The 12701-nt window shown below is 35.7% G+C and overlaps 1 protein-coding gene across 14 annotated transcripts in view; it reads left to right on the top strand.

Annotated features, from left to right (window-relative positions):
* DCDC1 (doublecortin domain containing 1) overlaps positions 1-12701 on the top strand; it is a 608393-nt gene that overhangs the window by 562660 nt on the left and 33032 nt on the right. For 12 of the 14 annotated variants that reach the window (XM_049890804.1, XM_049890803.1, XM_049890799.1 and 9 more), the window contains 3 exons: positions 289-390; positions 5398-5534; positions 6775-6954. In XM_049890804.1, the coding sequence (XP_049746761.1) occupies positions 289-390; positions 5398-5534; positions 6775-6954 (419 nt within the window). The remainder of the gene's footprint in view (positions 1-288; positions 391-5397; positions 5535-6774; positions 6955-12701) is intronic. The other 2 variants (XM_049890806.1, XM_049890809.1) reach the window with 2 other exon arrangements.

The raw sequence follows: 12701 nt of genomic DNA, 5'->3' as shown, positions 1-12701 counted from the left end.
ATCACCTCCAAATAGTATGTGGAAGTGAAAAATGAAATATGAGTGTTGCATATGGTAAATCTATATCATAAAACAGCACTGTTCTTCTTCTTTTCCCCCCTCTATTCATAAAGAAATGCCTCAAGCCCTGTCATCTTTTTCTTTTAATGACCCTTTCCTTTTAATTACTTCTTTCTAATTGAATCTATTTCTTGGAGCAGAAAGTTCTTTATAAATTATTGGATTGCATGATAAATTACTGTTGATAAAAGAATGTAAGATAAATATCATGAATTTTTATTATTCTAGCTTTGCAGAAAACAGAAAAATTAGAGAAGCAGAACTGGATAAAAAAGGATAAAATTTTGGCTGATCTAGGTACTATGAAACACAAAATGATGCAGTTAAAAGGTCAGTATGAACTAAATCAAGCATCACCAAGTTTAATTCTAAATGTAATCTCAATTTACTGAGAGTTATTTTCTACCATTAGATACCAGGTATTTAACTAATATGCTCTGTAAAATATTGTGTTACAAAAGACACTTAAGCAAGTTTAAAACCTAACATTATATTTTTCAATATTTAATTTATATTTGTACATTTTATATTACAATTAATATCACATGCTTTGTATATGTGTTAAAAATACTTGAAGGAGTTAAAAACGCTTCAAGTAAATTGTCTGGACCATATAACTATCCTACTGGTTTTGAAATGATCCCTGAACTGATATTTTGTGGTATTTGGAATTAGTCTTTAAACATTGTGATTTCTTGGATATTGGTGGGGAAGAAGGTCTTATACAATCTGCGTGAGGAAGTAATAAAATCTTCAGAGTAATAAAATCTTCAGTGTCATTGTTTCAAAAAGACTTCACCTTGCATTCCAGCATAAGATATGGCACTCATTGTCAAAGTGATCAATTGGCAACATTTGTCCTCTTTTTCCATTCTCGTCATCACATAATCTTAGGTTCCTGACCTTATACTATTCCCAGCACTGTGGTTTCAAATGGTTCTTTGGGTAGAAACAATGTATTATGGACTGTAGTCTGGCCAGGAATATGTTTCAGGTTCTGTGATTGCCATAGCAGGATTTCAATTCTTGAGTACATATACTGTCTGGTGCCAAAAGCATGTGACTTTTTCTTCAATCAATAACACTAGTCCTGAATGTAATAGACAGAGCTCTAGTTTGAAATAGTTATTGCTATCCAGTTCTTACCCAAAGAACGGTTGTACATAAGTGAAAAGTTATGTTACTACTTTTTACTACTATGGACCTCTACTGCTCCTACTAGACGTTTTCACTTGAATGTCCCATGAGCATGCCCAAAACTAAAGTTACCGTATCACCCCCACACCAAGGCCTCCCTTATCTCCTCTAACAGTGATGGTACCACATTCCACCCAGGTGTTTCAACTCAGAAACCTTGGCGCCATCTCTGGTGTCTCCCTCTCTCTCTCACCTTGTTGCTTCAAAACTATTAACTTTATCCCAAATTCATTCTAACCCTCTTAATCTCCACTATATTTATTCTAGTTCAAGCTACCTTCATCTATACCTTGGATTACAACAACTTTCTAATGGGTATCCCTGCATTCACTCTTGAAGGTAGTTTCCATTCTGTGCAGAATGTTGGCATTTTTCAACAACTAGAGTTATCAAGCAGAAATGCAAAGCTGAGTGTGATACTCCAGACTTAAAACCTTTCAATGATCCCTATTATCTTCAGGACAAAGCTGTGGCATTAATGTGGCCCTACATGATCTGGTCATCAGCCAGCTTCTCTGTCCTTGCCCTCTACACTTCACTCATTTGGACTTTGTTTTACTCCTTCAGACATGACAAGAGCTTATTAACGCTGAGCTTTTGCCTCCATTCAGTTTTCTCTGCCTAGAACTTACCCTTCTCTTATACTTCTGGATTGCTCCTACTTATTCTCTGTTTTTCAGCTTAGTTGTTAGTTCTTCCCAGTAACATCTCAAGTATGGGGTGATGTGTCTCTATCACACCCTAAATTTCTACTCTGGTAGGACTCATCACATTACTGTAATTATCTAGTCATGTGACTGCCCCTCTTATGTTATAATATAAATTCTATACTCTTCTTATTTGCTCTCTAAATAGTTGTAGAATTACTGAATTAATGAATGAATAGAATTTCAACCGTTTACTCCAGTGAGTATTCTAAGCTTTACTCCTGTATCAGGTTAAGTTACTAGAAAACAACATACTAGAAATAACACTCGGCAGAGCTGTCTGTTCTGAATTCTGATTTTATTTCAAGTCTTCAGGTTTCATTAAAGCTAATTAATAAAAAGGCATAAAATCCATTTGGTATCATCTGTAATATCGCTGCTGAAAACAATGTCTGTATGGTCATTTGATGTCCATTGAAGTAGTTTTTCTTGCCTCTACTGACAAACTGGTATATTTTCTGCTGTTAAATAAGAATAAAACACGTGCTTATAAAATATCTACTCTGAGCAAGATCTTTTTCTAGCTATTGGAATTATGAGGATAGATAAGACCAAGTCTTAGCTCAATTAACTGGTGGTCCCTATTAGATTATGAGCTTCTTGTGGGCTAGATGAAAGGGAGGTATGGGAGGTAGAAGTAGTTGCTGAATAAATTAGTTCCTATTATTATGGCCATCAATAAATGCAACAGGTGTTTATTAAGCGTATACTATGTACAATATATATAATATATGTACAAATCACTGGGCTAAGTGGATTTTACATTTCATTTGAAAGCATGAGCATTGCTAATATTAATACTAGTAACTACAGAGTTGTTTTGATTAAGTACAAATTACAAACATTTGCTACATGCCTGTCACATAATAAATACTAAATATTGGTATTTTTTTTTTTATTGGTATTGGGGTTCCTGAGAAGACAGCCTGTTTTCCCAATTCAGGTCTTAAAACTTAGTATATGAAACTAAGGAATAGCAGATCAAGCCCCAGCTATCACCTTTGTTACATATATGACAACACTGGAGCATTTTGTTTAGTGTGAGAGCTAAATGGATCTGCTAACTGAACTTCCAAATTGGGCGGACTTACCCTCGGAGGCCCAGATGGTGCTGAACCAGAATGGACCTCCCACTAAGGGAGGGAAATGAGGGAAGTTGTCCAGGTGAGACTTATAGCATGAAAGAACGGGATAGTACTCATGTTCTCTAGCTTGCGAGAGAAAAAAGGGTGAAAATAGGCCAAGAATTCTCCACTTATTTTTTTCCTCATTTAACAATCAGAGAAATCATTCTCAATACCAGTGGAGTGCCATCCTTTTGAAAGAAAACATTAAGAGCAGAGAAGAAATATTCCCCGTTAATAGTTAGCTATTACCATTACTACCCCTTGATCTCATGTGAAATAAAATAGGACATATGGTAAAACGTCGTAAGAAAATAAGAAATAATTTGTTGAATACATTTTTACTTGTTTTCAATTTCTGTTATCCCTACCTACATAAATAATGTTTGTTATGAAAAGCTTTCCCAAAACTAAAACCTTTTCTGATGACATGCCTCTTTAATGAAAATTATAATGCAAACTGCATTCATTTTCTTAAAACCATTAGAAGCAAGTTGACAAAAACAAATAATGCATAATGTTTTTCCTCATTCCTATATTCAGTTCCTGGCTCTCAACAGTATAAATCATAAACTATTGCTGAATTCCCTTTAGTTGAACAAAATTTTAGTGTTCAAAATGCATTACAAATAAAATATATACTGAAATATCATCCATAATAAATTGATGTTGTCTGCATTTTATGAATAGAATTGGGTAAAAACTATATTTAGTGTAAATTTGTGTTGTGTATTTTGTGAAGTACCTCTGTGGTCTTCTCCAAAGCTTGTTGCCTAGTGACATTGTCATTGTAACTTACTGGTTGATTGATTCAGCAATGTTTTCTCCACACTCATAAATTGCATATGAATGCTTACTATGTGGGTACGTTTCTGGTTTCCCTGAAAAAGTCATCAGTAACTTTCTATCACTGTTATTTTTATTGCTGGTGTGTTTCTGAAATTTGAGCCACATCAGTACAAGTGCTTTACCCTTAGCAAGTACAGACTTATCTTCAAAGAGTTTTGTTCATAGCCATAGTCTGAAAATCTGTATATTAAGAGCACCTTGACAATAAAATTGGGACTCAACTTCATTTTAGTATTTTTATTATTTCATCAATTTAAGTGTTACTTTCTCAGAGAAGCCTTCTTGGACCTATTAGGCTAGATAAGCTGCCCCTGTTACATTCCCTCATAGACCCTGTAGTTACCTAATGTAGCATAATTACAATAAATGATTGTCTAACCATTTCCTTATTGTTTGCCTTCCCCACCAAACTGTAAGCCCTTGAGGCAAGAAATTGATCTTGAGCATGTTTGCATTTACATGATTCGGCACTGTGCTAACACATAGCTTATGGTCAATGTAGGTTTTTGGAATGAATACATAAGGGAAAGCATTATTTTTACCTAAGAAATTTAATGATCAGCATGAGGCTCAAACCCATTGCTGTCGAGTCCATTCCAACTCATAGCCACCCTATAAGACAGAGTAAAGCTGCCCCATAGAGTTTCCAAGGAGCGCCTGGTAGATTCAAACTGCTGACCTTTTGGTTAGCAGCTATAGCTCTTACCCACTATGCTGCCAGGGTTTTCATGAGGCTCAAAGCTGAGAATATCTTCAACACCAAGAAAGAAAATGATTTCATAAGTGTGACTTTCTTAAACCTATTTTTTTTTTTAGCTATTTCAAGTGGTCTAGTTGAATGTATAAATTTGAATCACCACACTTATTAAATTATGCCTATGATTCTTTAAAATGGGGTATTCCAATAAATATTTTCTCTACGACAGCTTCTTAACATCATAAAGGGCACAGCAGAGGTGTCAGAAACTAATCGTATTCATGGGGCATTGTTAGATAGAAAAAAAGGGCTCCTGTCTCTTGAGTTAATATTATTTTAGAAATACTTAATCCCCAGGCTGCTAAGCTAATTGTGGGGAAAGGCTTATTATTAGTGAAGAGAACAAAACATATGTTCCAAGACAGAAGGAGATGATGAGGACTATATAGGTCATGAATTCTATTTGACTAAATTACTGCTGAACCATGTCGTGGATGAGAAGCTGGGGTTAGTGTGAAAGTCAGCATGTTATCTTTCTTTTCCATCCATAGAGTATGTGTATCCTGGCTCTTTAAAGCCTCAAGCTACCTTATGAAGAGGTACTGTTAGATATTATTACCTTAGGCATCTTTGCTTTTATGACATATTTAGTATTTTAGCCTATGCTCCTGGGTGGAATGATTTATGCACAGAACACTAAACCAATTTATTTGCAAGCGGAAAGTCTATCATCAGAAACATTTCCAGAAACTTATTTCCTCAGGGCGGCGAGTAGCTGCATGTCTGCCGGCCACCATGGTTCCCACCAAAAGCCCTGTGCAGCCTGTGGTGGTGGAGGGAGGCTGGACTGAACAGACTCAAGAGGAAATTAAACTCATGGAACTTATAAAACATACAGAGGTACGTTCTTTAGGACTCTAGACATTAAAGACCCTGCCTCTTTTATAAGCTTTTTAAAGTGCAATATTGAATTTTAAAGTTATGCTATTAATATATTCTCAGCATCTGGTCAGTTATGGCCACATCAGCATATGCTAAGCACTGAGTTGGCATTTGGAGAGTAGCTATCTAAAAGACAGCCAGCTCATATGAAAGTGTGTTTTGTTTGAATGGAGAGCAGAAATTATGACCTTAGCAAAGAAGAGAAAAAGGCCCAGTGGATATGTACAAAGGTAATTATAATACGTGTAGTCAAGTTGAGCCGTATGGCTTCACTGCTCATCACTCCTAAGGGTATGTCTCAATATGTAAAAAGAGCAAGGAGCAAAATACTAATTGCAATGGAGACATTCAGAAGTGAGGAATTCAAAAAGTGGTTTCAGCCCAGTTGGTCAATCAGTCAGGATTGCCAGACATAAAAAAGTCTAGAAAAGAAAGGTCAGCTATGGGAGAGGATTGAGGACAGAAACCTGGGAAAACTTCTTGCTTTGTGAAGTTTTTCATCAAAATGATATGTTCCTATTTAATAGGGTTTCTCAAATTTGTGAAATGTGTTCGATCTAAATCTTAGGAGTATGCCCAAGTCAAGGTTACTAGGAAAAAAAAAAAAATGACATCGCTAGAAATATGACTTCTTGCCAAGCTAAGAAGGATAAATCACTGGCCAGGGAATGAATGCAAAGCATTGAACTCGTATATGCTTGAAGTAGGATGAAAAGCTGCCTGGTAGGGATCTGGCAACGTATGAGAGTTGCTACTGTATTTTAAAAGACAGTGAGTAAGGACTTAAACAACAGACACGTACACTCTATTCAGCGTTTCTTAGCTAAAGGAAATGATGTGATTTTAATCCAACGTTCATTCGTTAGATGCAGAGAAATCGCTCAGTAGGAGACACACCATGCCAACTTCAGAAACACATCTCTATTCATTTCTCTGAATTATTAGTGAAATTTAAGTGCTATGTCAAAATAAATGCTTTATTATTATTACTATAATTATTATTATTGTTGCCGTTTTATAGTCCTTTCACTGAAGCCAGTATAATTTGCATAAAAGTCAGTGAAGGGAGAGGCCAAGGCACTTAATAGTTGCTCCCTAAAATTTTTAAAATATAATAAAAATTATAAGATGTTTCCATCTTTCGTCACATTTGCCACATACATGGTAAACACATAATTCCCTGGATTTTTCTTGACAGGCACACCTTTCTGAAGTCCAAGAATTGCATCCCAAAAGAGCATCTCCAATTTCAACTAAACATGTAACAGTCAAGCAGGGCAGCTTGTATACACAACCCAACAAAAAACGAGTATGGGTTTATCCAAATGGAGGTAGAGCTGAAGACGGCACTTATGCCTGGGGCAGAACTATTTCAGAGGTAAATCTGTTGTGGAAAGAGAGTATTTCAAAGACCTGGGTTCAAATACCAGCTCAGCCGTTTCTGGATTGTTCGGTCAGGCAAATTATCTCTCTGAACCTCATTTTCTCTTCTGTAAAATAGAAATAATACTTTTATCATGGGGTTGTTCTGATGATTAAATGAGCTTACATGTGTGCAAGTGTGGAGTCCAATGCAACCTGACACATGTGTGAATCTGAAAATGCCACTTGGCCAGCAGAGAACATTGACAAGAGTACCTATCAGCCAAATGTATAGGCAAAGAGCAAAACCTATACTTTAAAATAATTTTCCTCACCCATTTTCAACACAGTTCAGAAAAAAATGATCCCCCATCATGAAATATTTGTTACATGTGTTCTATGCAATAAAAATAATACTACTTACTAGGGAAAACCTATGATAGTCTTACTATCCAGAGCCCTAGAAATCTGGCAAACTTTCCACTTTTCAAAGTTATAACATTGACTAAGAAGAAGGTGTGTAGGAGTTCATTTATTGTTTGCAATTTCAGGGATAAACTTCTAAAATTTAACATTTTGTCTTAATCTTTAAATGAAAACATTAACCGGTTGCCATTGCATTGATTCTGACTCACGATGACCCCACGTGTATCAGAGTAGAAGTGTGTTCCATAGGATTTCAATGACTGGTTTTTCAGAAGTAGATCACCAGGCCTTTCTTCTAAGGTGCCCCTCAGTGGACTTGAACCACCAGCCTTTCGGTTAGCAGCCTAGAGCATTAACATTTGCACCACCCAGGGACTCAATGAAAATAATGAATGGATTTTATGGTCTTTTACAAATTGGTTTACAGCGATATTTTTAATAGTAGTTTTGTCTTTCTTATTTCCTGAAATGTTTTCTGGGATGAGAGGAAGTCACATGAAGATGGGATTTGGGGAAGAAACAGTAGGCAAGATGGTGCAATAGACTCAATTAGAGAAGCCCACGGAGGGTGACAAGGGCACCTGGAGTAGTTCTAAAATGTACTTATCTGTTATAAGTAGAATTGGTAAAATAGTGGAAGAATATGAAAATGATTAATATACAGATAAAGAGGAGAGCAGGGATGACAGAGAAAAGAAAGCCTGTCGAACTCAGAATAGCAAACACAATAACACTGACAAAGGTTACATTTATCTGGTGTGTGGGGGATTGAAGCTTGATTTATGAGACTCTGAATGTAGCATATAAAAGATACTCAATAAATATAATTCCATGATCAAACAATTTTTTTAATATAAACTTCGTTCATGAAGGGCACTGGGCTGGATACTGTGAAGTATTCTAATTTATGGATATGAAAGATTGTGTAAACTTGATTTAAAAAAAAAAAAAAACCTGTTGCCATGGAGTTGATTCTGACTCATAGAAACCCTATAGGACAGAGGTAGAACTGCCCCATAGAGTTTCCAAGGAGCGTCTGGTGGATTTGAACTGCTGACCTTTTGGTTAGCGCCATAGCACTTAACCACTGCGCCACCAGGGTTTCTGTAAACTTGACAGCGCTGCATAAATGACAAGTTAACATTAGCAGCAGTAGCAGTAGGAGGAATAAAGCATCACATGGCCTCTGCTCTCATTAATATTTCAAATTGGCAAAGCTTTTGGAAATATTTCCAAGATTAACTTAGCTTTGTAGAGAAACAACTTATTGGAAGGCAGTTTGTTTATACATATCTTAAGCAAATGAATTTATGCAAAGATTGATAAGAACATTTATCACAACACTATTTATAATAGATAAATTAGAGGTAACTTAAACCATCATCAATAGGGAATTGGTTAAACAATTTATAGCAATTGGATAGAATATTATAACTCAAAATCAACTTTTAGAAAAAAAACAACAATAATAAAGATATACTAAGTGAGAGCAGCAGAATATAAAGCAGGCAGAGTTAAGTTTCAGTAAATACATGCACACACATAGAAAAAAATTGGGAGGATTTATTGTTGGAGGTATTTATTTTTGGATGGACAAGTTGTGAGTGATTTTTATTTTTCTTTTTTGTGTAATTTTCTGTGTGCTCCATATTTTTTGTGATGAACATGGGTTGCCTTTGTAAGAAAAACTTATTTGATAAGGAAGTTGACATTCGCCTTAGAGAAGTCCTAAGAGCATGTGATAAAGGTCAAAGTAGTAGTGCAGGCAGGAAGTTCAGTAGGAGTTCAGAGGAGGGGGCCCCGTTCCCACCTGGGTGATGGAGAAAGGCTCCGCAGAGGAGTCAATCAGGACCTCTGATGGAATATAGATAAAATTCAACATCTTAGGTAGAGAAAAGCATTATCAAGGATGAGGGGCACCAGGCACAATGGTGCCAGTGTTGGAATCCATAATGCGTATTGAATAGATGGCGCTTGGGCTGAGAAATAAGGGGAGAGATGACTGGAGAGATGGGTTGCAAGCATATGGTGGCCCCTGCACACTGCCCCAGACTAAAGTATTTGAACCACTTTTTGTCTCAGTAAGGAAAGGGCATGTGAAAGCAATATTTTGGGGAGATTAATGTGGTCTTGGTTTATAGAAAGATATGGAATGGCTTGAAAGTTTTGTGCATATTGTTTCTTCCTTTGCTTTGTTTAATTTTTTCCCATTTCTAATCTCTTCCCTTTTCTTTTCCATTCTGTCTGTTTTGCCTTTAGGGACCTGCATGAGATTCTTTGTGATTAGTTAGAAATGTATCCTTTCGGACTATCTGGCTGTAAAGCATACCTCTGGAGAATGGGCTGAGTGTGGAACCAATAGGCAGCAGGAAGAGAAGGGTTCCGATTTCGTGGGGAGAATCTGGCTAATGACACAAATTCCAAAGAAGATCATGGTTTCAATGATCGGTACTTTTACCAGAAGAATGAGAAACAGAGCACATTTCAAAGTGCTTCACTGTACCTTCTGTAATGAAACCCCCAGATGGTATTGGAGTCCCATCCAATGCCAACTTTTCCCTTAATTTCTTTCACTGCTGTGGTCATTCTGGATGATTTAACCACTTTCTTTCCATCCACTCTTTGAACATTTCCAGAGCAACTCTCATCTCCAACCTGTGTCAGCTCATCTGTCATCAACATACAGAGGCAGTTCTCTCTCCAGGGTTAGTGGCTTAGTTCTTCAGGGCAAACAGTTTTCTCTGATTTATGGTTGCCTGGGCCCCTCCTTCCATGGTCCTGAAGTGTCTTCTGCCATCCCTGCAACATCTCTCTAATTCTACAGAATCTCAAAACCAGGGCTGTCTTTTTCAGCCTGGGAACAATTCTGAATGCATGCGTGGGAGCTGAAAGAGTGAGAAACAGGTCCTTTTGATTTGTAGAGGCAAGCGCCTCATGCACACTGGGAATGTGCCATAGTGAATGATGCCCAAGTGTCCTGTTCGAGAAGACCTGGTCTATGAAAACTAAACTTGCAAAGTAGACTGCAGTCAAGGAATTAGTCAGAGAACAAGTATTCCTTTAATAGCAGCTTTTGTTATTGCAAAAAATACAAACATTGAATTTCTATTAACCACGTTAAAGAAGATATTTGAGTAAATTTAGATATATTTGAAAAACTGAGAATTAAGAATGCTATTAAAGGTTATGGAGCCTTGGTGGCTCAGTGGTTAGACATTTGGCTGCTAACCAAAAGGCCGGCAGTTGGAATCCACCAGCCACTCCTTGGAAACCCAGTGGAGCAGTTCTACTCTGTCCTATAGGGTCGCCATGAGTCGGAATCGACTTGACAGCAACGGGTTTAGTTTTTTTTTCTTAAAGGTTATATGCTGAATAGATCTTTTAGAACCTAATTGTTCTGAAAATACCTTATTTGCAAATTTATTTTGAAAAAAATTTTACAAACTTACTGACTTCATCTCAGGTAAATACATCTTGCAGTGAAAACTCAGGGAATTAACTATAGATTATATTTTGCATTTAGTAAATGTTTTTAATAATGTCCTTTTTTATTAGAAGAGAAAAACGTATCTATAGAAAAATAATTTTTTGTGGTAAAATAGGGAAAAATTTAAGAATTACATTTTGTGAAACCTTTTCAAATTATACAGGACCCACCCAGAGACTCCTATACATGTTTCAAGGAAAGCACCACACTCTCCCTCACTCCACCCCCCCAAATAGAAACTCAGCTGTCACACTCTTTGAGTGCTTTGGAACAGAAATAAGTTACTGGCTATTGTTATGGAGAATTTAGAAAAATCACAAAGGGAAATAATACGAAGCTACTGCAATCTCAGTTTTGAAAATAATCACTATAAATGTTTTTTTATTATTTGAATAAAATTTATTGATTTCTAATTCTAAAAAAACACATAGTCATTCCATTAAAATTAGAAAAGATATAAAAACATTGGGAAGAAAATGAAAATTCTATCACCCACAAATAACCAGTTATTATAATTTTAGTATATATGTATTGCTAAGGTTTCCATACAGTTATAAATTTTTTTTACCATTGTGATCGTAGTAGGTCGTGCAGTATATACAGTTTTATAACCTGCACTGTTCACCTAATTATTGTGACTTTTCCCCATGTTATTTAACATTCTTAAGAAACATTATTCTCAATGGCATCATAATATTCTGTAGCAGAGATGCACTGTCATTTTTTCATCCAGCTTTCTGTTGTTTCAGCTGTTTTCAATTTTGTGCAGTTATAATGAATGCTCCAATGAACATGTTTAAAACGTTATGTAATTTTCTAATTATTTGCCCTGAATGAATTCCAAAAAGTAGAATTGCTAAGTCAAATTACATAAACATGCATGGGAATTTTGATATCTGTTGCCAGATTGCTATCTAGCAATGTTCCAGTTTATGTTCCCACAATTGGTGAGTGATAGTTCCCATCTACCTGTTCACTCAACAGCAAGCAGCGTAGTCGCTTGATAGAAAATAATGTTATATCTGCGTTTTAATTTATGTTTTTAATTCTTCTGAAGTTGTTTGTTTGCCTTGGTTTACCATTTATTAGTCATCTATATATGCCCTGTTAAACTCTATGGAAGTTTTTTCATATATATTTAAGTTTTTTTTTTTTTAATAGTATCAGAGTCATTGTAACAAATTTCAAATTCACCATTGTATTTATGGGATTTTTTTAATGTACCAAAACCGAAAAACCAAACCCATTGCTATCGAGTCAATTCTTACTTATTTTAATGTACAGAAATTAATACATTTTGTAAGTTTTTTAATTGCCTTTACTATCCTTAGGTCACAGACAGATTCATCCAATTGCTTTTTAAATTTTTTATAGTTGTATTATTCCCTTTTCTGTTTTAAATGGTGTGAAATGTGTTTCTGGTGTAAAATTTCAGTGCAGCTTTTTTTCTCTGCATTATTTGTTGATTTAAAATTGTTATCTTAACATATCTATGATTTTTTTTATGCCCCATTGAGTTAGAATAACTTTATAATATACAAAATTCTTATATATACTTTTTTTTTTTTTTTTTGAGCTGTCTATAGCCATGGTGGCATAGTAGTTAAGAGCTACAGCTAGCTAAGGCTGCTAAACAAAAGGTCAGCAGTTTGAATCCACCAGCCACTCCTTGGAAACTCTATGGGGCAGTTCTACTCTGTCATGTAGGGTTGCTATGAGTTGGAATCAACTCGACAGAAGTGGGTTTGGTATGATTTTTATTGTACTTAATACTCTTAAAATTATTATAACATTATAATATATATTAATATCTGACAGAAGTAGCCTATGTTGCACCTTGTTTTGAATTT

This window comes from Elephas maximus, chromosome 7, assembly GCF_024166365.1.
Source record: "Elephas maximus indicus isolate mEleMax1 chromosome 7, mEleMax1 primary haplotype, whole genome shotgun sequence".
In the NCBI taxonomy this organism is placed as follows: domain Eukaryota; kingdom Metazoa; phylum Chordata; class Mammalia; order Proboscidea; family Elephantidae; genus Elephas; species Elephas maximus.
This window is presented reverse-complemented; position numbering and strand designations above follow the sequence as displayed.